The 23,660-nt window shown below is 41.5% G+C and overlaps 1 protein-coding gene across 1 annotated transcript; it reads left to right on the forward strand.

Moving 5' to 3' along the window:
* Positions 1 to 3,684: 3,684 nt before the first annotated feature.
* On the forward strand, positions 3,685 to 15,066 carry SAR1A (secretion associated Ras related GTPase 1A). Its single transcript, XM_083363642.1, has 7 exons — positions 3,685 to 3,840; positions 7,719 to 7,794; positions 8,604 to 8,723; positions 9,861 to 9,926; positions 10,754 to 10,857; positions 11,944 to 12,075; positions 13,841 to 15,066. The coding sequence occupies exons 2-7, from the start codon at positions 7,737 to 7,739 to the stop codon at positions 13,955 to 13,957; spliced, it is 597 nt and encodes a 198-aa protein (XP_083219768.1). The 5' UTR covers positions 3,685 to 3,840; positions 7,719 to 7,736; the 3' UTR covers positions 13,958 to 15,066.
* The last annotated feature ends 8,594 nt before the right edge of the window (positions 15,067 to 23,660 follow it).

Below are 23,660 nucleotides of genomic sequence, written 5' to 3' on the forward strand. Positions count from 1 at the left end.
TAGTCACGTGGCCATGGGGGGGGGGGGTGGCCATTGCAATTTCGGAGCCAGATTGTAAGTGTCCAAAGGGAGATCTATTAGAACTTTGAATGGTCACAATGTTCTGTCCCAGCATAAGTGAGTCCTTGTTAACTCACAAGGACAAACCCCTCTTCCAAACCCAAAATGTCCCAAAAGGAAAAGCAAACAAAACATGATTCAAACGGAGAATTGTTCACAGGCATGATCCCATGAAACCTGAGTCCTTTGCAAACGGTTACCTTCAGCAACCAGCACCGCCCACACCTTCCCTTTTTATTATGCAGCCCCAAGGTGTGGCTTCTCAATGCTTTCTCCTTCGCCCTTGGAGTTGCCCTATTGCCTCCCTCTGTCCTGCTCTTGGCGTTTGCTAACGTCTGTGTTGTCTTCCAGCTGTGAGTCCTCAGAATCTGACTCAGCTTCCCAGCATAGCTGGGTGTCAACCTGATTGTAAGCCCTGAAGCTCATCAGAGCCTTCCTCCGACTCTGATGGCTCTCCAGGCCCTTCCTCCTCCTCCTCTGATTCCCCAGACTCAACTGCCGGGTCCACTGGCTGACATGGAATCACAACACACAAAGCAGCTGGCCATAAGTTGAGGACTATCTGTAGTATGTCATTTATCATATTCAAATGATAGGGGGAGTGAGGTGTCCCGTCCCCCCGCTGATAGGCTTTGTAACTTGGGCGTCCTCCTGGATTCACGGCTCAGTTTGGAAGATCATATAGGAGCTGTGACCAGGGGGGCTTTTGCCCAGGTTTGCCTGGTGCGCCAGTTGCGACCCTATTTGGACCGAGATGCCCTCCGCATAGTCACTCATGCGCTCGTGATGCCTTTGAACTTTATTATATTTTTAGTATTCCGAGAATACTGTGGACAATGAAGAAAACAAACAGATGGATCACCTAACAAATCAACCCAGTTTTTGCATGAGGGCTGATTACTGAACACCCAAAATAGACTACTGCAACGCTTTCTACATGGGGCTGCCCTTGAGGACCACTCGGAGGCTTCAGCTGGTGCAGAATGCAGCCACGCGAGTAGTAATGGGAGTTTCCCGATACTCTCATGTAACACCTCTTCTCCGCGAGCTGCATTGGCTTCCAGTTCTCCTCCGGGTGAGATTCAAGGTGCTGGTGATGACTTATAAAGCCCTAAATGGCATGGGTCCAGATTATCTCAGGGAGCACCTGCTGCCAGCATCAGCCTCCCATCGTCCTGTGCGCTCCCACAGGGAGGGCCTCCTTAGGGTTCCGCCGGTCAGGGAATGCCGGCGGGTGATTCCAAGGGGGAGGGCATTCTCTGTGGGCGCACCTGCCCTATGGAATGAACTGCCGGTGGAACTTCAGACTGCCCCGGACCTTCGCTCGTTTCACCGGGACCTGAAAACTTGGTTATTTGATCTTTCTGGCCTGGACTGAGGGGGTTTTAATTTAACTTTAAATTTTAAATTTTAATTTGTTTTAATTGTGGGCTAGTCTTAATTTAATTCTATTTTAATTGTATTTATTTGTATTGTTTAATTCACCCTGGAAACCGCCCTGAGTCCTTCGGGAATAGGGCGGTATATAAAATCAATAAATAAATAAATAAATAAAATGGCCACCCATCTACAAAATGGGATGTACAATAGTGAATTAAAAAGAAAACCCAATAAATATAAAAACAGTCATTAAAAACAATTTAAAAATGCACACAAGCAGAGAGGATGTTAGTGGTTGTAAGGGAGCTATCACAGGATCTCTGGTCCCCTGGGATTCCCGGCTTTATGGTTTTGAAGGTTTTGTGGAATGTTGAAAGAGACAGAACTAACCTCACTTCTGGGGTGGGGAGATTCTATAATACAAGATTCCTGGTACCCACCAAGTGTAATTTCCTAATCTACAGCATGCCTTCTCTGCCATTTCTGGTGGGACAAGCAAATATAATCTGGGCGAGGTGATTCCTCAGATAACTTGGTTCCATGTTATGAAAGGCTTTTAATAGTCAAAACCAGCAGCTTGAGTTGGACCCAGAAGCATAACTGCCCACGGTGCTGCATTTTGCATTAGGTGAAGTTCCCAGATCCTGGTTTTAAGGACGGCTTCATGTTGATTCTAGGGATCTTTCTTTCTAATCCAAGCTTCCTGGCTCTAATCTTTCTGACAAGGTTATCACATCTGCATTTCTGCAGATGGTTTCTGATTGGGGCAGAGAGAGGATGGGGTGGGGGGCTGGGTTTCTGCCTTTAAAATCCTTTGGGAAAATATATTCTGCCTTTTTAATATTTCCCCAAACTTACTTTCTCTGGATTCTTTCCACACTTAGAAAGGTAGAAAATCGCTTTATATATGCTCAGTGGGTTAGGATGCTGAGCTTGTCAATCAATATAGGCAGTTTGGCGGGTCGAATCCCAAGTGCCGCGTAGCAGAGTGAGCGCCTGTTACTCGTCCCAGCTTCTGCCAACCTAGCAGTTCGAAAGCACGTCAAAATGCAAGTAGAAAAATGGGGACCACTACGGTGGGAAGGTAACAGCGTTCCGTGCGCCTTTGGCGTCTAGTCATGCCGGCCACATGACCACGGAGACGTCCTCGGACAAGCGCTGGCTCTTCGGCTTTGAAACAGAGATGAGCACCGGCCCCTAGAGTCGGAAACGACTAGCACGCATGTGCGGGGGAACCTTTACCTTACATACAGTTTAAACGTATTGGGTTTCAAATGAGTTCTTTCATTGGTTAACATCATTTGACACATCTCTGATGCAGCACGCATACTCGATAAGTTTAGTATGTAATATTCCATCGTACCCCGTAATATCCTTAGTATGATTTATTAATGCTCATTTTCATGACCCGTGTCCCACCTTATAATGAGTTTGCAAATAATTAAAAGTTCAAATCAGCGCCCTTGACAGGTTTAAACCAGTTCTTATGAAGCTAGTTTTCTTTGTTTCTCCAAGTACTAGAACAGGGGTCTTCAAACTTGGCCCTTTCATGACTTGTGGACTTCAACTCCCAGAATTCCTCAGCCAGTGTGCCTGGCTGAGGAATTCTGGGAGTTCAGGTCCACAAGTCATGAAAGGGCCAAGTTTGAAGACCCCTGTAACTAGAAACATTAACCGAGAAACCTCTTGTTACTGAAAATAATCAAAGAGCACCCCCCCCCATCAGCCTAAACCAGAGTTCCCCAACTTTTCCTGCTTTGTGGCCCAGAATGAGGAGGAGGAGGGGCGAGAGAAAGGCGAGCATGCGCACGTGCAAGTGGAGCACGCGCCCACAAGCTCGGCCGTTGCCTGCGCACGAACGTGCCGCCCGCTTCGAAACCCGCCGACCGAAACTTTCTTTGCGAAACCCGCCGACCGAAAATTACAAATCGCTCAGCTCGGAGCTCCCTCCGAAGGCAGGAAGAGTTTTGTGTTGTTGTTTTTTTTTCTTCCCCTCTGACGTCAAAAGAGCCAACCAATCACGCCCATCCGGCCCACCACCACCCCCCCCCGCCCGGGAAGCTAAGCGGCACTCCCGAGCCAGGTGAGCCGGAGGGGCGTGGCTTGCGCCCACCGTCACGTGCCTGGAGGCGGAACCGTAGCGCGTGGCAAGAGCCCCTCGGCCGGCCCTCTCTTTCCACCGGAAGAAGGAGGAGGAGAAGGAGGAGATGCTACGTAGTTCCGGCGTGGAGGTGGCGGCTGGCGAGTCAGTGTGAGTGTCAGAGAGAGAGAGAGCGCAGAGCGGGAGGTTTCGCCGGGAAGCGAGAGAGAGAGAGAGAGAATCGCTGCCGCCGCCGCCGCTACTGTCGTGAAAGGCTTTCTCTACCTGGCGGAAAGGAGCCGCTGCTGTCTGCGAGGAAGGTGAGGCAGAGCTGGCGGCGACGGCTTTCGGCCTGAGCCGGCCGGTGGGCGGGTAAAAACCAGCAGCCGGGTTGGGGAGGGGAGGCGGGAGAAGGCGAGCAAGTGACACGCAGGCGAAATGAGGCTGGGGAGGCCTAGCCGAGGGCGCCTTCTCTCTCACACACACACAACCTCCCCCCCCCGTTTCTCTTCGCGGATGGTTTCTCCCGTTCTTGAGACTCAGAAACGGATCGCTCTCTTTTCGGCTCGGTCTTCTTGGAACCCCCACCTCACCCCCGCCAGATTATCTGAGGGAGCCCTGCCTCCGGCTCCCCTCGCCCTCTTGGGTGGACGGGTGCTGATCCGACCCCGTCTTTTAAGAGGAGGTGGGAAGCTGGAGTCTCTTCTGAAGCCTGGCTTGGGGGCCGCTTTCCGCTCTGAGGCGGCCGGCCGAGCTGCGGGTGGGGTGGTGGTGGTGGGGTGATTTCGGCTCTTGCTTTGGTCCAGGGGTCTTCAAACTTGGCCCTTTTATGACTTGTGGACTTCAATTCCCAGAATTCCTCAGCCAGCTGGCTGAGGAATTCTGGGAATTGAAGTCCACAAGTCATAAAAGGGCCAAGTTTGAAGACCCCTGCTTTTGGTCGGTTTTCCTTTCGGAGATCTTTTTGCTTTGCTTTAGAAATCGGCAAGATCGAGGGTGAAAACCCCTCCCGTGTTCCTGGGACCTCTTTCTGAGTCATTTTCTATCAATGCAAGATACATCCGTTTGATACGTTGCTGGACCCTGATTTCTAATTGGCTTTGCCAGATTTTCATCAGTCATTGAGAAACCGATTTTCTACTTCTTGAATATTCTGAGCCCACTTTATCATCCAATCTTTTTAACAAGTTCTGTTTCTGAGTCAATTTCTATCAATGCAAGATATATCCGTTTGATACGTGCTGGACCCTGATTTCTAATTGGCTTTGCCAAATTTTCATCAGTCATTGAGAAACTGATTTTCTACTTCTTTGAATATTCTGAGCCCACTTTATCATCCAATCTTTATTTAACAAGTTCTGTTTCCGAGTCGATTTCTATCAGTGCAAGATATATCCGTTTGATATGTTGCTGGACCCTGATTTCTAATTGGCTTTGCCAAATTTTCATCAGTCATTGAGAAACCGATTTTCTACTTCTTGAATATTCTGAGCCCACTTTATCATGCAATCTTTATTTAACAAGCTCTGTTTCCGAGTCGATTTCTATCAATGCAAGATATATCTGTTTGATACGTTGCTGGACCCTGATTTCTAATTGGCTTTGCCAAATTTTCATCAGTCATTGAGAAACCGATTTTCTACTTCTTGAATATTCTGAGCCCACTTTATCATCCAATCTTTATTTAACAAGTTCTGTTTCCGAGTCGATTTCTATCAATGCAAGATATATCCGTTTGATATGTTGCTGGACCCTGATTTCTAATTGGCTTTGCCAAATTTTCATCAGTCATTGAGAAACCGATTTTCTACTTCTTGAATATTCTGAGCCCACTTTATCATCCAATCTTTATTTAACAAGTTCTGTTTCTGAGTCGATTTCTATCAATGCAAGATATATCCGTTTGATACGTGCTGGACCCTGATTTCTAATTTGCTTTGCCAGATTTTCATCAGTCATTGAGAAACCGATTTTCTACTTCTTGAATATTCTGAGCCCACTTTATCATCCAATCTTTATTTAACAAGTTCTGTTTCCGAGTCAATTTCTATCAGTGCAAGATATATCCGTTTGATATGTGCTGGACCCTGATTTCTAATTTGCTTTGCCAAATTTTCATCAGTCATTGAGAAACCGATTTTCTACTTCTTGAATATTCTGAGCCCACTTTATCATCCAATCTTTATTTAACAAGTTCTGTTTCTGAGTCAATTTCTATCAATGCAAGATATATCCGTTTGATATGTGCTGGACCCTGATTTCTAATTGGCTTTGCCAAATTTTCATCAGTCATTGAGAAACCAATTTTCTGTTCCTGGGACCTAAAGGCATTCATTCTTCTCTCCGTTTCTGAGAATTAACAAGTTTCCAAAATCAAATTTGTGCGGTGGGAGGGGCAGGGGGCGCCTGGTGGGCCGTTTTAATGGCTCTTTACAGTTCGGCCTGTTTTGTTTTGTCTTTTTTATGTGTTTTTTTTTTTAAATTTTAAGCTTGGGATTATGATTTTGTAAGCCACCCGGATTCTTCTGCTGGAGTGGACGGCTCTAAAAAAATCTAATGAAATAAATAGAATAAAAGATGCTGATGGTTGAATATTATTGCCAACTAGGGGATGGGGGGTTCCAAAAGCAAATAGCCCAATATGCCTTCCTTGTTTTGGAACGAGTAATTACTGGGTGGCTAAGAGTTGGAAGCGTCTATATACTCTTGTGCCACCTTCTGGGTTATACAACTACCGGTAGTTGTTGACCAGGTTATGTGCTTTACAAGATAATGTAACTGATTGATTGGGTTTTTTTAATCCTTCATTTTGGCTTTAACCTTACCCTGTCCCCATGCTGCACGATTGCAATGTATTCTTCTCCTTTTGCGGCTCTTATCTTTAGCCGTGAATGATTGGAGCTGTGAGCGATTGGAAACGCTGTATTTGTTGTGTGCCTGTTCTACATTCAATTGATCTTTGGCAGAATAAGCCCCTAATCTGGTGAAAAGCAAAGAATGCAGTTTCTTTCAGTAGTGCAAATCAAGAATGGATCATGGAGACATTTGTTAGAAGTGTGCAAGATCATTTCTAAAACCAAAAGTTGATTTCTCTAGGGCTAGGCCTTCTAATCGAGCAGAGTTAACTCCTTAAAGAGTTATTTAAAAAATTATTTGTTTAGCAGTGCCAGCTTCTTAATTGAAAACAAAAATTCCCTGCTAAGAACTACTTACTATTTAGTGTCTTTCGAAATTGTGTCTTAGCTGTAAAAATCATGTTGGGACCTGGATTAAACCTAGGATTGATTTGGACAATTATATTAAAACAGTGACATGCCTTTTAATATGTTTAATTCTTTTAAAAAGACAGAAAAAATCTGGTGAAAATTTCATTTAGGATTCAAAATGTAGATAATATAATAGGCAAGTGATAATGAAACCTCTAGGCTTTGTCCTACTGTTCCCAACACCCTTAATTTTAATCAAATCATGCTGTTACAGCTTTAAGAAGCTCCTGTAGATTTTTTTTTCATTTTTCTATATTGCTTTTCATTCCGGAGAAGCCTAGCATAGTTTATGAAAGAACAGTAAACCACCCTTTTAAAAAAATAAAGCAAAAACTGCTTAGAAATAATGTATTAAAAATATTAAAAACCATTTAAAAAAATTGGCATTTTAAGCCACCGCATCACCTTGGGCAGTTTGTTATCCTACTAATGTCTATGGGAGCAATGACTTATTTTCAGATTATTATTTTTTTAAAGAAAACTGTGTGAGAGCTACCCAAACATGACACGGGAAACAGGTTTGTAAATATGAACTGCCACTAAGGAGCTCTTGCTTGACTACCATGTTGTCAGCCAAGTGCAGTGATGGCAGCACAAACAGTGAGACCGTGATCTTCTATTTCAAGGTCATAGCTAGGATCATCCCTCTTGTCTTTTGCCAATTCTGTCCTTTCTCTGCTCAGAATAGAACTCGGCTTCTGTTCATCTGAGGTTAGGTATCACAATCCTGTTGGTACTGCATAGAATGACACTGAAGTAAGTGTAAGTGTGATTTGTTCCTGCTAACTTCAGAAGTGAGTATGAGTTGCAATACTTTTCTTATTGTCAGTACTTGAATATAAAATTTCCATTGGCTCCTAGTTCACAGCTAAACGTTACAGTGTTTTCTTATGGCACTACGACCTTTAATTAAATATTCCTATTTTTTCCAGGTACCTAATTCTTCCATTATGTCATTCTTGTTTGAATGGATCTATAATGGCTTCAGCAGTGTGCTGCAGTTCCTAGGTAAGACTTTAAATGCTTATCAATGAATAATTTTCAGGGCCTTATTTATTAAATTTAAAATGAGGGAGACAAAATGTTAAATTTTGTGGTCACGGGCCAGTTTTGTCTCTTCATTTTTTTATATCATATTCTATAAATGATAGAATAATAAAGTCATTCTATAAGTGATCGAGATGCCAATTACACTTGTTTGTGATGTATTTTGCCTTATTTTACTATGCTTACTGAATGGCGTGGACAGAAAAATAGTGAAGTTAAAACTTTAAAATCAGCCTACTTTGCTTTTATATCTGCAACTTTCTAGAAATATATGGTACTTTAGCTCAGTGTTACACACAATATGGAAATATTTCAATCCCAGAAAAAAATAGCGCGTTTCATAAATTTTGCTAAACCATTTTGAGTCAGACATAGAGGAGCAGAAATGAAGCCTGAAACTTGTTATTTCAAGGTTAGGGATGATAGTAAATCCATTTGGTGTGTAATCTAGTATACAATAACACCAACACCCACTGACTGACTTGTTCCCTTGATCTTTCACCCCTCCTGATGCCAAAGCATCACGGCATATCCTTTGGGCCCACTGGGTTCTTCCCAATACATTCCCTTCATTGCAAGTGTCCACTTGCAGTACACATATTCCCATACACAATTTTCCCACATTTTCCCTTCCGAATAGCTGCTGTAGAAGTCATGATGCAGACTGCATGCTCCATTCACTTTGGGGAATAAGTGGGGAATACGTATGCTCTATAGGCTTAATCCAATAAATAATTCATTTTATTTCATACATGCTCTTTTTTCCACAGGATTGTATAAGAAGTCTGGAAAATTAGTTTTTTTGGGTTTGGATAATGCAGGCAAAACTACTCTTCTTCACATGCTAAAAGATGACCGATTGGGTCAACATGTTCCCACATTGCATCCAAGTAAGCACCATGTAGCTATGGTTGGAATTGTGTATTGGTGTTATTTTAGAACATTATTATATAATATTAATGTTGAAGCTTGGTATACTTAAAAATAAAGTAGCTTCATCTTTGCACTTAATTGGTTTGAAAATGACATTTAAACTTTTTCCTAATCCCAATATCTTTTCTGAGGCTCATTACCTGGAAAGGATAAGAGAGATTAGGCTCAAGATTATGATTGAGTGTGTTATGTTAAATGCAATTTTTAACTGTTAGTTTATGAATTACATTTGAGTTAGGAGGAATTGGAAGACTTAAGATATAATTTTCAGTATTGGTGACCTTTTAGAGTAGTTGAAGACAACATGTGCCTTCCAGATGTTGGTGAACTTCGGTTTTCACCTGTCCTAGCAAAAGTGATTGAATTATGGGAATTACACTCCAACATCTGACATGTCAAATTAACCTACATCTATTTTAAGGCCTTATGCAGCTTTCCTAATAATAATAAAAACCTTTATTGTCAAAGTACAACATGTGTACATTGAGATTAGCTGAGCTGCCTCCCCCCCCCCGTGCTCTCTGCCCCCCAACACACAGTGACAACAAACCCTCCATCCTACCACACCATGTGAACCAACTACACCACACACCGGCCTCCCAAGTCAATTCTGCATAAGTTCACAGAGATTATATCCCATTCAAAAGCCTAACAGCCCACGGATAAAAGCTATTTTTCAGCCGGTTGGTATTTTTCAGCCTGTTGTTTATGGAAGTGTTGGCTTTTAATTCCCAGTCAGCATCATCTTTATCCAGGAAGCTTGAAATTTGGGGGCTTCCTAAAAAAACATTCAATATATATATATGAAGTCAGTCACCAAAGTAAGCTACGAATTCCTTTAAACTGGGTGTATTCAAACAGATTAGATAGACATTTATTGAAGGTGCTTTAGCTTTATTCTTGTACTATCCAGATGTTGGATTCACTGGTTATATAAATCCTTCCAGTTCTTTAATTCCGTGAATATTTCTGAAGGGCATTAGGTTGGGGAAGATTGATCTTACATATCTTGAATAGTTTATGCCTTCTGGTAATTGGCATTGTAAAGAATATATCCACTGCTAAAGGCTATAAAACATTCTTCTCTTCTCTAGCATCAGAAGAATTAACAATTGCAGGAATGACTTTCACCACTTTTGATCTTGGTGGCCATGAGCAAGGTAATCAATATTAATGCGTGTTATTCTCTTATTCCTGACTAATCTGAAAGTGTCCTTTATGCAGATAAAATGTTCTACTAATGGGGATGGCATTCAGTCACGTCATGTTAAGAGATCACTGTATGATTTATGTTGCCCATATTTACTTTCACATTCATGAAGGTCACAAATAGGTTTTCTTCCTTTTACAGCAGGGACACAACAGATTGCTATATATTGGCTTTAAGGTTAAAAAAAAAAAAGCGCACAAGTACAGGTAATCCCTGACTTAACAAGTTCATTTTGTGACTGTTGGAAGTTACAATGGCACTGGGAAAAGTGACTTATGACCATTTTTCACTCTGATGACCGTTGCAGCATCCCCGTGATCACGTGGTTTACATTCGGATGCTTGGCATCTGACTCACATTTATGACAGTTGCAGTGTCCCGGAGTCATGTGATCCCCTTTTGCAACCTTCTGACAAGCAAAGTCAATGGGGGAGCCAGATTCACTGAACAACCGTGTTAAGTGATTCACTTAACAAACGTGGCGAGAAAAATCATAAAATGGGGCACTTTCTCACTTAGCAACGTAGATTTTCGGTTCAATTGTGATCCTAAGTTGAGGATTACCTGTATGCAAAGTCCTCAAGTTCTGCGTTAAGCATACACTTCAAACCACCTAGCTTAATTAGTAGATGACTAAGTGCAACATAGTTTTAATTCTGATATCAAGCTGGAACGTGAAAATAGCTGAAAATGCTCAAAATTTGTTTTCCATCCCTTTGTTGCTGTTGGTGGCATGCTGTTGCTATAATTTCACAAATGTTTTTCTTTCTCTTGAAGCTCGGCGTGTCTGGAAGAATTATTTCCCAGCAATTAATGGGATTGTCTTTTTAGTGGACTGTGCAGATCACTCTCGTCTTATGGAATCTAAAGTGGAGCTCAATGTAGGTAACTGTTTCCTTTGAATGCACCAGTACTAGTTGTAGCATTTGTGTATTCCTTTTGTGTCTTGGACAACAAGTTAACTTAAAATGTGCAAAAAGGAAACTAAATATTAATAGGAATTTAACATGAAAGCCAGCTGGGTGATTTTGGAGCAGTCTTACTCTCTCAGCCCAACTCACCTCATGTTGTGATTCAGGGTCAGCCTGTGGGTTCGGCAGTTGGGTCGGACGACTCAGAGGAGGAGGAGGGGGGTGTTGAAGACCTTGCTGAGGGGGTTGAAGATCTTGCTGATGAGTGTCCTCAGCCAGGCCCCTCCCACTTGGTCACCACGGAGACCCAGCTGTGTGAGCCTGACAGTGTGGATGAAGATGACCCACAGCTGGCCCTGTTCAAGGACGCCTGACGCAGGAGGCAGTCAATTAGGAGTAAACAGAGGAAGGCAATGGGGCTTCTCGGAAGGAGGCAGAGAGAAGCCACGCCCTGAACTCTATATAAGGGGAATGTGTGGGGAGGGCTGGTTTGCTGAAGGCAACCGCTTGGATAGTTCCTGTTTCTTAAAGCTCCTGTTTCTTGGTTCGTGTCTTGTTTGTTTTTGTAGCTATAAATTTGGCAGATGTAATTCCAGCCTCTTGCCGTTTGTAAAGGGGTTGTCCCTGCCTTTTCTGCAGGGCCGGTAGCAGGCTGGTACAGAACACCTCACAGGGTTGTTATGATGGGGAAAGATGGGAGGACAGTGTGTTAGTTACATTTGTCACCTTGAGTTATTTATAAAAAATAATAAAGGTAGAATTAAAAAAAATATTTAAAAAGAAGGCAAATATAAAGCAGTGCTTACCTCTTATACACAATTTGGAATGTGCTTCATAAATTTGAGTTGTAAGTTACATGCCACCATTATGATATTTACATTTACGAGGTTATGTGACTCTTATTCCAAATACAGTCAAAATGAAATATGTATGTGTCTATTGTCTGTTAATAGCATTTTCTGAAGTAGTTAGGTTTGGAGTTCCTACTTAAAATTATTACTTGCTTTCTATGGTTACATAGTTGAACATTTCCCCCCCCCCTTTTTTTTTCCTTAGGCACTAATGACTGATGAGACAATATCCAATGTGCCAATTCTTATCTTGGGTAACAAGATTGACCGACCAGAAGCTATCAGTGAGGAGAAACTGCGAGAGATTTTCGGTCTTTATGGACAGACAACAGGAAAGGTAAGGAATCAAAGCTTGGTTGTAAAATTATTGTACCTTATTTTTCAAAATATATTTTTCTGAGTACTATCATATATCAAGGTTTTAACGTTGGCTGTCAAAATACCACAGGAACACAAGTAACAATTTATAATGGATCCAAGTATGGTGCAAGTGAATTTATTATATTAATGTAGAATAGCCTAATCTTATACTTTTCTTCTGTTTACAAACGAATGACTGTTTTGTAGTTAATAAACAACATGTTTAGTTTTTATATATCAGAGTACACCTCCTTGGAAGCCCGAATTGTTAACTTTGTGATTGTAGTGAGGGGTGATAAATATATTGGTGTTTAAATGGATACAAGACAACTAAACTGCTTGTGGACAGCAGCATCAGCATCAACAAAATAAAAATAAAAATTAGGAAGGATATACTGATCAATACCCATTGGGGCATAATCAGTTTTATACTTGCACTTTCCTTTGGAAAGACTTCAATTAATTTAGCCTCCAGTGATATTTATTTTTATTTATTTTATTTTAATTCCATTTATATCCCGCCCTTCTCCGAAGACTCAGGGCGGCTTACAAGCTTAGCAGTAGCCTTCATTCTATGTATATGCCTGCTTATTAGGGCTTTCACACACCCCCAAGTGGCATTATTATATCCTGGGAATTAAAATATTCTCACACTGTTTTTTGAATATCACCACTTTTGGTGTCTGATTAGTATTTTTTTTTTCATTCTGTTTAGAGATTGGCCTGTTGTCTTGTGAAACTTAAGAACATTGTTAGATGGCAGAAAAAATGTGGCATATGCCCTTTACTGTAGGCTTAAATAGCTTACTTGCGATATCTCCTTTCTGCCAGAATAACCCAGTGTGATTTGCCATTCAAAAATAATTAAAACAAACTGTACAAAGGTTTCTTTTTTTTTCTTCGAAGCACACTTTACTCTCAGGGAACACAAGGGAAAGGTTGCCCAACAAGTTTCTTAGCTCACTGATGGAGCTTATGGCTTGAGCTCCATGACTGGGTTTTTTTGTTTCCCCCCCCCCCCCTACCTTTCCTTCAGGTGAAAGTTTTCCGGCAATCTTTTTTTTGTTTTGTTAATTTCATTGTAGCTCTTGGATCAATATCAAAAACAGTGCCACGTCATATCATCCAGAATGATCTTCCAACTTTTGTATTTTATATCTGTAACTGTAGCAATGAAAATCAGAAGTTACTCTCTTTTTATTTTCTTTGTCCCCTTTTTCCCTTTATCTCTTTTCCCCCTAATTTTTTCTGTCTTTTTTAATATATATGGTCGTATCTGATTTTACAGCCGTAAGATAATTTAGTTAATTCAATTTTTACCATATATATGTGTGTGTGTGTGTGTGTGTGTGTGTATACACACACACATATATATATATATACACACACTGCCTAATATGCAATCAGCCCAGGTTTGAATCTCAGAAGGGTATAGCTGACTGATGAAGACTAAAGAGTTAGAAATGCATCTCAGTTTCCCTTTAATTCTTTGTTAGTAATTTACACACACACACACACACACACACACACACACACACACACACACACACATATATATATATATATATATATATATATATATATATATATATATATATATATATATATATATATATATGGTAAAAATCAGATACGACCATTTGTTCATAAGGAAGCTTGCTGTATTTGTCCTAGTCTCTGGGATTGCAGTTAAGGTTTAGCGATGGAGTGTTTTTGAATGAATGTTTTGTTTAATTCTCTAGGGGAATGTGTCATTGAAGGACCTGAACACGCGTCCTATGGAAGTGTTCATGTGCAGTGTCCTGAAGAGGCAAGGCTACGGCGAAGGTTTCCGTTGGCTGTCACAGTACATTGACTGATACTGGAGAGACCGATCTATTCCTGAACTGATCCTGTTCACAAATTCCTTATGGACTTTTCTATTAGAACATGGAAGACTCTCCATCTGCATACTGGCAATGACCAAGAGACTCCTTTCTTCAGTTACCCTACATCACAGTGGTGACACAATTCTTTTCCCTGTGTCTGGGAGATAACATTCTGTACACTGGTGCAGGTTGTCACTTCCAGTGGCCATTGATTCCTGTGGAAACCATGGCTTTCAGTTACAATAGGATGAGCGAGCTAGAATGCCAAGCTCTGTGTGCGGCACTCTTGTGGCTGGAAAAGAGGACATGTCTCACCACTGTGGCCAATTGATTTCAAAGAAAGCAACTATATTTTTTAAAGAAAGTGTTTGATGTAAATGGCGTCCCTTTAGATTTTCTTTAAGTTAGCATTCATCCTGTTCAGGCCAGAGTCTGTTAGGATTTTTTTTTAAAGTCTATTTAACGGTATTTAGGCGGTTCCCAAATGACTGAACCAGCTATCATGATATTCAAAACCTTTAGAAAACAAGAAAGATGGCTTTCAAAGCCCTGTAAGGTGGTTGCGCAGTCGCACTGCTCGATCATGAAGATGGTGCTATTGGGACTGACTTGTGCAATGATTTTCTTTAACTTACATGGAATTTAGTTGGGGGGGGGAATGGAGTACACACAGAGGCACACTTATTTAGCCTTCCTTGTCATGTGCAGGAGTCTGAAATGTGGTTGACCCCTTTTGCCCACCTCTAAAAGTTACGATCACTTTCCTTATTGGCAGTCTTTTTTATTTCTTTGCAGCACCAGCAGAAAGTTTGTCTTGGACCTACAATACAGGATGTTCTACATTGCAGGCAACTGCAAAAAAAAAAAGAGGCAGTAGAAATCATGAATTTATTTTTTGGGTTATTGTAGCATTAAATCGTTCCAACAAGTGTGTATCAAATGCTGTTACTGTAAACTAACCCTGTTTCTTTTACACTCAACAGAGCTTGTGTTTGAATTTTCATTACTTGCCTAGACATCTTCATTTTCACTTAAAACAGGCATTCTTCTCCTTTGCTGGAGCATGAAGATGCTGTAATTAAAACTATTTAGTGCTCATGGACAGACTTGCTTTGGTGAATGCAAGGGACCCCATGTCTGAAGACGCTGGCTTTCTGATTTCCATTAAAAAATATGAAATGCAAAATGGCAGTACACTATTGGCACTTAACGCCATTGAATTATAACACTATGTGTATGGGTACGTTCACTTAAATCGAGTGGGAAATTATGGTCCTTTTATGACTTGTGGACTTCAACTCCCAGAATTCCTGAGACTGCCATAAATTCACAAGTCATAAAGGGGCCACAGTTCCCCACCTCTGACATAAATGCTAGTTATGGTTTAGTGTCTTTTATCATAGCATCAACTTCATTGAGAGTGAATCATTAACGCTCATCCCAGAAATCCTCCTGTGATTTTGGATAGCAGTTTTAATAACTTCTAAATTGTCAGTTTCACCCAGTGCATTGGGCAGGTCAGAATGCATTGGTCTTAACCTAAAATTACATTTCAGGTAAAAACTCATGGAACCTTCTAAAGTATATAATGCAGGTATCAGGATAAATATTCTACTTTCCTGCCTGCAAAAAAGAGCTGACTATTTTACAAACATGAAGCATCTTAAAACCATACAGGTTGAAAGAATCCAGCCTGCAAACCCAGAGGTAATTTCAGTCATAATTCCATTGGAAGAGCTATGACAGAGCAGCCAGTTCCTGAAAGGAATAACTGGGGAAGAGTCCATTATAATTACCGTAACCAGGCTCTTTTCTGTTGTGGTTATTCTTGAACTGCAGTATTTTCATCAAAATGATTACTTATAGCATCATTGTTGAGTTCATTTGTGGTTTGTATAATCTTTGGGTTTTATGTAAGAAACTTTTCAATGACTTGTGAATATTTCCTAGGCCTAAGTGCCCGTGCATATGGTGCCAAGGAGAGATGGAAAATTATTAAGTGTACAGGAGTCCACGAAAAAACTCGATTGGGTGCAAATAATGTAGCATCTGCTCCATTGAACACCTGGAATTTTCTTAATGGTAGTTCGATCAAGGGATAGGGAAGGATGGCTACCTTGGATCAACATGAGACATGATAACCCTTATCTCCAACTACATGCTTAAAAAGAAGGCCCTGGTAAGCAGAGCTATAAGATGGTGCTCAAAGGAGCAATTTCTATGAAAGTGGTATCCCAGCCACTGGAGAAATAGGTTGCGTATGGCTCTGATCTGTTTTCTGCCTGCCACGTTCTGTTTTCGGACAAGTCTCCTTGCAATGTCTGGATATATAGTTTAATATATTCCTTAGGGACTGGGTTACAGATTGGAAAATGGAATAAACATCATTCTGTTAGCAAAATGTTTTAACTTCCAAATTCTGGAAATGTGAAACATGTTTGCAGAGACAGCTTGTCTGTATCCAAAAACATTTTAATAAAGTTTTTTTTAAAAGAAAAGAATTATATACATATACTTGGGTTGAATCTGGCCCTAACATTATCGAGAGGCAGATGTTAAAGTAGGTATCCATGTCCTGGGCCACAAAGATACTCTTGACAATGTCAAATTGGGAGTGGACCATTTGATATTTTCATCCATAAGAAAACATGCAGGTTCTAGTATGTGAACACATGGAAGATCACAATGAGAAGCTTTGCTGCTTATGGGGAAATTGCACGAGGGAGAAGAAAATGAATATGGATGCCTGTTGAAAAATAACTGCTAGATGCTATAGTTCTGACAGTATAGAAGATAGTAAAGATATATGAAAATAATGTTGCTACGCTCGCCATCTTTGCTGCAAGACCCCTTGCATTTATGGGAGAGCCACTAAGTATTATCCTCTTTCAGTTAATGAGAACTGGTGGTAATCTGTTTTATGCAAGTCATCTGTGAATGCACCCATCGGGAAGGCTTCCTACCCAATTCTTGAAAAGTTGTGACCTAGGGATTCCATTCGTAGGGATAGGTTCAGTTAGCGGCTTGTAGATTTCCCTCTCAATTTTACAACCCTTTGGCAGCTAATCTGCAACAGCAACTTTCGAGCAAGGTTTGGAAAAATCTTCAGTCTATATTCTGTGGTCTGGCCGGTGGCCAATGCTCTGGAGGTCTTTTCTAAAATGTGAGTTTGATTTCCTTTTGTATTCTTCCTGTTTAGCTTCTGTGAGCAGAGTTTGGCATTTTAATAAATGCTGTGGATGAAAGCAGAGGTGTAAGAAACAGGAAGGACAGGAGAAACTAGATACAAAAAGGAGGAACGGAAGAAGAAGAAGAAGAGAAAAGGGTGTTGTTGTTTTCCAATAGAAAAGGGCTTTGCTCCTCTTCAAGCAAGGACGTACTTTCACATGTTCAGGAGAATCCTTCCTGGTCAAGAAACAGCTGCAGGAGACTTCTCCATCTGCCACTGCAATGTAATGAACGCAATGTCTCCATTCTCTTGCTTCAAAAGTGCAATGGTAGTTCCAGGCACAGAGCCAAGGTCTCAAGAATTAAAGATTTAACTCATGTTGGTAAGATTGGTTGTCCAATAAGGATTCTAAATCTAAACCCTCTTTAACTTTTTTTGGAAACAGATTGAATGACTTCAGGTCACTTGAATTGATCTTCGAGGCCTTGAAGTATTCCAGGTCCTCACTGAAGATGCGAGAGCCCAAGTTATTTTTATTTTATTAGATTTGTGTGCTGACCATCTCATCTAGAGGCACTTCAGCTGGCACACTCCCAGCATAGCTTTGATTTGGACACACTTTAATTTTTTTAAAGGGACAAGACCAGTCCAGCTGAATGTTACCATTGGAGAATGAGGAGTGCCTTTTAAACAAGAGATGAGCAGAGTTCAAGAGCCCTACTCCTTCCTAACCACAACATCCATAAGGTGTATTCAAGATATTTTCTATATTTCTGGTTATTTGCTTACTAGCTGGATAGTGAGTACTTGAAGAGAAGTAGACAGGATTTAGCTGTGCCACCAATTATCTCTCCCAATGGGCAGAGAGATTGGATGGAAATTTTGGGACTCAGGCCCAACCATTGATTATTACACCTTGTCAGACCAAGACTATATTTAAACTGATTTATTACTACTCATGAAGAGGACTAACAGCACTATTTTAATACTAGATAAGGTTCAACAGAATTCAAGAGGAGTTGAACTTAGTCCATTTGTGGCTACGTAGTGATTCTAGGCTGATTCCTCTTTTGACACCCCCCCCCCCAGGTCTTGCCACTCCTCCTCCTACAAACCTGCTCTAACACAGCACTTCCATTTTATCCCTTTCTTAACTGATCATCCTTAGCACACAATGTAAAGCCAGCAGATCTCAAGCCTGTTCTAGTTTTAGAACTCTGTCAAAAAACAAAAAAAAACCCATGTATTTCTCTCTAAGCTAAAAAAGTAAAGATGTCTTGAGTCACAGACAAGTCTATAGTTTTCTTGATAGAAATTCAGGACTAGTTTGTCCTTCCTGGTTTCATTTTGTTTGGTTTTTACTTTTCATTCTAGTCTACAGCCCCTTCTGGGTCTCCCTTGCAAGTAGCAATAAAGCCCAGTTTCAAGTTCACTCAAGGTTGTTTAGTGCTGCTACCTGATCATGAAAATGCTAAAGTGGGTTGGACTTGTTTGGGACCAGATGTACATTAATTAAAAGAATATTATGGTTCACTTTACCCAAGGAAAAGCACAGAGTTTGCCTTTCTTTTAGAGTCAGTGGGAGCAGGTTCAAGCATTTCCCACAGACACACTACAGTAGTAGGTATTATCTGTCCTGCTCTCTCCATATGAGGGAAACTCAGGCTGTAACTACTGTGAAAAAAGGTACTTCTGATTTGGGACAAAAAATCAAATTGCCATACTCCTAATATCATACTTGGGATGATATCTAAAGAAAGAATATTGCAGACCTCCAGAATGTGAAGAATGTGCCACGCTATATGTAACTCTTAAAACGCTGCCCCTGCCCAGAAATGTAACTCTTGGCTTTTTTAGCTTCCAAAAGATGGACATGATAGAGGCATGTGACAGTTATGGCAGGACAGATGTTTTCCTCTCATATTTTTGGAACAAGGGATCTTAAAATGGAACTAAACAACAGGAAATGAAACAACTAGAATATATAATGCATACTTGGTTAATTTGGACCGCTGGAATTCAGAAATACATTCTTGTTTAATGGATTGACAGACTACGTTGATTTGGAGTTTTCCCAAAACAACACAGGGAAATTTTTCTTTTATCTTAAAAGAACATGGATTGCCAACTAGTCGTAAAAAGCTAACAAAATTATTAACTCTTGGGGTTAGAAAAGAGCAAACAGTCCAATGCCCACTCCTTGCAAGAATCCAGCTCTAAGTATGTCCAACAGATCTCTTTGTGTCCTTTGCCAACAGCAAAGCAAGGCTCATTCCCTTCCCAGTGAGTTGGTTTCACAAACAGACAGCTCTTAGCACACTAGCAAGCTTTCTCAAACGTGCAACAGCATTTTGACTTGCATGCACCTTAAGATGTAAAAAAGTTGAAAACAGGTCACCTTTTCCATAAGACACTCCTTCAGGTACCTAATGAGGGCTCTTCTAACAAGGTGAGGCCTAATCTCTGTTGCTCTTGCTAAGCCTCAGTTTCATAATCTGCATTGGCGCCTTTATTGGAACCTGTTTGCTTGCACTCTTTAACATAGTAATTTGTGTATTTCACAAACTGTGCAATGGCGCCCACAGGAAAAGGATTACAATGGGCAAGATACCAAATCCCTGCCCATCTTGCACATTCATGATGTTATACATACAGGTGAAACTCAGAAAATTAGAATATCGTACAAAAGTTCATTTATTTCAGTAATGCAACTTAAAAGGGGAAACTAATATATGAGATAGACTCATTACATGCAAAGCAAGACAGTTCAAGCCATGATTTGTCATAATTGTGATGATTATGGCGTATAGCTCATGAAAACCCTGGATTTAATGAAGCACAGTGGACCAACACCAGCAGATGACATGGCTCCCCAAATCAACACAGACTGTGGAAACTTCACATCTTGCAATTTGTGCCTCTCCATTCTTCCTCCAGACTCTGGGTCCTTGGTTTCCAAATGAGATGCAAAAGTTGCTCCCATCAGAAAAGAGGACTTTGGACCACTGAGCAGCAGACCAGGTCTGTTTTTCTTTAGCCCAGGTAAGATGCTTCTGACGTTGTTTGTTGTTCAGGAGCGGCTGAAGCCCATGTCCAGGATCCGTCTGTGTGTGGTGGCTCTTGATGCACTGACTCCAGCCTCAGTCCACTCCTTGTGAAAGTGCCCAACACTTTTGAATGGCCTTTTCCTGACAATCCTCTCCAGGCTGCAGTCATCCCTGCTGCTTGTGCACCTTTTTCTTCCACATTTTTCCCTTCCACATAACTTTCTATTAATGTGCTTTGATAAAAGCACTTTGGGAACATCCAACTTCTTTTGCAATTACATCACAATTATGACAGATCACGGCTTGAACTATTTTGCTTTGCATGTAATGAGTCTATCTCATATATTAGTTTCCCCTTTTAAGTTGCATTACTGAAATAAATGAACTTTTGCACAATATTCTAATTTTTTGAGTTTCACCTGTAGCTCCCCTCCCATTTTGCTCCCAACAAGAACCATGTAAGGCAGATTGGGCTGAGAGAGTGTCCAATAGAACAGAATATTTGTAGCTTTAAGGTTGAACTGTGAAGTCCTTGGTGGTTTCTGAGCTTGGTTGTTTGCGTGCAAATGTTTCATGACCCAACCAGATTAAACTGAAGATATTACCCAGTTGAGTAATAAAACATCTGCAAGAAACCAAGGTCAGAGAGCACCAAGGACTCCAGAGAGTGAATGACCTGAAGTCAAGAGAGTTTCCCTAGCTGAGATGGGATTAGAATCCGGGTTATCCTGTTGCAGTTTAGCACCTTAACCACTATCCCACACAAACTGGACACAGTATATGTAGTGGGTTCTGAGGGATGCAGAATAGACCAGAACAATTACATCCCCCGTTTTAGAAATGCTATCAATGCATCCTAACATTGCTTTCTTCTTTTCTCTATGGCAGCTTCAAGACATTGCTGACTCATGTTCTGCATGTGATCAGCTAGAATTCTAAGATTCTGATGATACATACTATTAATAAACAGGCATCTTTCGCCCCATAGACTGATGTTTAAGATATTTCAATATGAGAACTGAGGAGTAATGTGATGGAGCTTAGCAAAATAAACTCAGAGACTTTTTTCAGAGCAGAAGTGCTGACACTTCCTACTTAAATATAACAGTCTCTAGAACAGAATATTAAAATGGTCTTCAAGATTTACTTCAAGATTTATAGTTTAGCCCCAGGGAATGAGGAAGATAAATTATTGCTCTCTGTGATGAGGTAAGGTTTTTTAATTAGTAGTAGTTTGTATATTAACTCATTCACGGGATTATCCACACTGGATTTCTGCTCAGTCTGTGATTGACCTGGAAGAAAATACATTGCTGATTCTTCCTAATTCAGCGGTGCTTCCTACTCTCGCGTAACTGCCAATTCAGTTATACCCTATAATGTATTCGTATTTTTGTGGATTTTTTTTTGTCTTGCTTGTCTCTTAATACGGTTTTAGTCATTGAGATCTAAGAAATTAGGTGGGACAGGTTCCTATAGATAGAAATAAGTCACACAACTTCAATTATGATTATTAAAGCTGAGCTACAGAATCTGAATGGCAATGAAGCTCCAGGAAAGTTTTAAGATCCTGCTATGTATCTTTACATAGTAATCGTACAGATTTCAGCAGCCCAGGTCTGCTAACCCTACCTGCATTTGCTCAGCCAATGTTTTGTCATGTTTGTTTATTTATTTAAACTGTTATTTTAACACCATAACACTGTGGGGTTGTTAATTTAACTGGGTTTTAGATTTACTCTTGGGGCTTGAATTTAATTTAATTGTTTTAATTGATTTAAATTTTTGTATTTCATGGTTTTAACTGCCCTGTAAACCGCCCTGAGTCCTACGGGAATAGGGCGGTATACAAATTCAATAAAATAAATAAAATAAAATAAATAAGAGGATTTCCCAGGCTTGTAGCTAAAGCCGGTATCGACAGAAGTATATTTCAGAACGAGGCTGTAAAGGGAATGACGGATGTTACCCAGCACAAATGATAATGTGCAGAATACAGACTAGGACATGGGTCGGCAACCCGTGGCTCTGGAGCCGCATGCGGCTCTTTGAGCCGTCTCCTGAGGCTCCCAGCCGCCTGGTGCGCGCGCACCTCTTCGAACGGGCAGTGGTGCGCGCGCACCTCTCCAAATGGAGAGTGGCACTGCCCGTTTGGAGAGGTGCGCGCGCACCTCCCCAAACCTTTGGAGAGGTGCGCGCATACCTCCGTGTGAACGGGCAGCGGCGCCGCTCTTTGAGAAAGCTGCCGTGGCCCGTCTGCAAAGCTGCCGAAAACGGCAGCTTTGCAGACGGGCCGCGGCAGCTTTCCCAAGAAGCGGCGCCACTGCCCATTCCGAGAGGTGCGCGCGCACCTCTCTGAACGACCGGAGGTGCGCGCGCAGCTCCCCAAACCTTTGGAGAGGTGCACGCGTACCTCCGCGCGAACGGGCAGCGGCACCACTCTTTGAGAAAGCTGCCGCGGCATGTTTGCAGGCTGCCAAAAGCGGCAGCTTTGCAGACGGGCTGTCGCCGTCGGGCAACCGGGAGCCGGTTCTATCTCACTTAAAAAAAATGGCAACTGCGCGCATCCACGCATGCGCAAGAAAAAGACGTTTTGCGCATGCGCGTGCATGGACACACACACGCAGCTCCCACTTTTTTTAATGTGTGATGGAACCGGTTCCCAGTGGCTCTTTTCCTTTTTCAGGTTGCCGACCCCTGGACTAGGATCTAGCGGTCTTATCAACTTTGCTAAGTCGGGATACAAATTTTTCCCAGAAGTGTACCCTTAGATAGCAATCGATAGGCATGGTCAGGGGCTTGGAAAGTTATTCGCGTTGTAATTAACCCGACATTTGTTCAACAGCTCTCTTCTTTGCTTCCTTATTTCGAGTTAAATAAGAAATCCCAAAGATAAGGCCAAAACAAAAAAAAAATCTATGCAGCACTCAGAACTTTTTTTTCAACGCCAGTCTGCACTTATCACTGTAATATTTATGCCGGATGACTCTGGCACTTGATCCAAAGAAGGATCCCTTCCAGCCAAATTAAAACAATTCAAATTAGGGTGGCAGTTCTTCAAGGCGACAGCTCCGCCATAGGAATCAAACAGATTCCAAAAGCTCTCTTGCTATATGTAAGTAAAAGGCAAAGGTAAAGGTTCCCCCGCACATGCGTGCTAGTCGTTTCCAACTCTAGGGGCCGGTGCTCATCTCCGTTTCAAAGTCGAAGAGCCAGCCAGCGCTTGTCCGAGGACGTCTCCATGGTCATGTGGCCGGCATGACTAGACGCCAAAGGCGCACATTTTTTCGAACTGCTAGGTTGGCAGAAGCTGGGACAAGTAACAGCAGCTCACTCTGTTACGCGGCACTCGGGATTCCATCTACCAAACTGCCGACCTTCTGATCGACAAGTTCAGCGTCCTAGCCCACTGAGCCACCGCGTCCCTTCTTGCTATATGTAACCAAACGTCTAAAAGCAGCCAATGGGAGAGGACGTT

Source organism: Vipera ursinii (assembly GCF_947247035.1).
Source record: "Vipera ursinii genome assembly, chromosome: 5".
NCBI classification, from domain to species: Eukaryota; Metazoa; Chordata; class Lepidosauria; order Squamata; family Viperidae; genus Vipera; species Vipera ursinii.

Bases quoted from the DNA above. Each gene is read 5' to 3' on its own strand.
- SAR1A (XM_083363642.1), top strand. From the start codon at position 7,737: ATGTCATTCTTGTTTGAATGGATCTATAATGGCTTCAGCAGTGTGCTG. The intron at 8,724-9,860 runs GTAAGCACCATG...TCTCTTCTCTAG, and splicing joins TGTTCCCACATTGCATCCAA to CATCAGAAGAATTAACAATT. The intron at 10,858-11,943 runs GTAGGTAACTGT...TTTTTTCCTTAG, and splicing joins AATCTAAAGTGGAGCTCAAT to GCACTAATGACTGATGAGAC.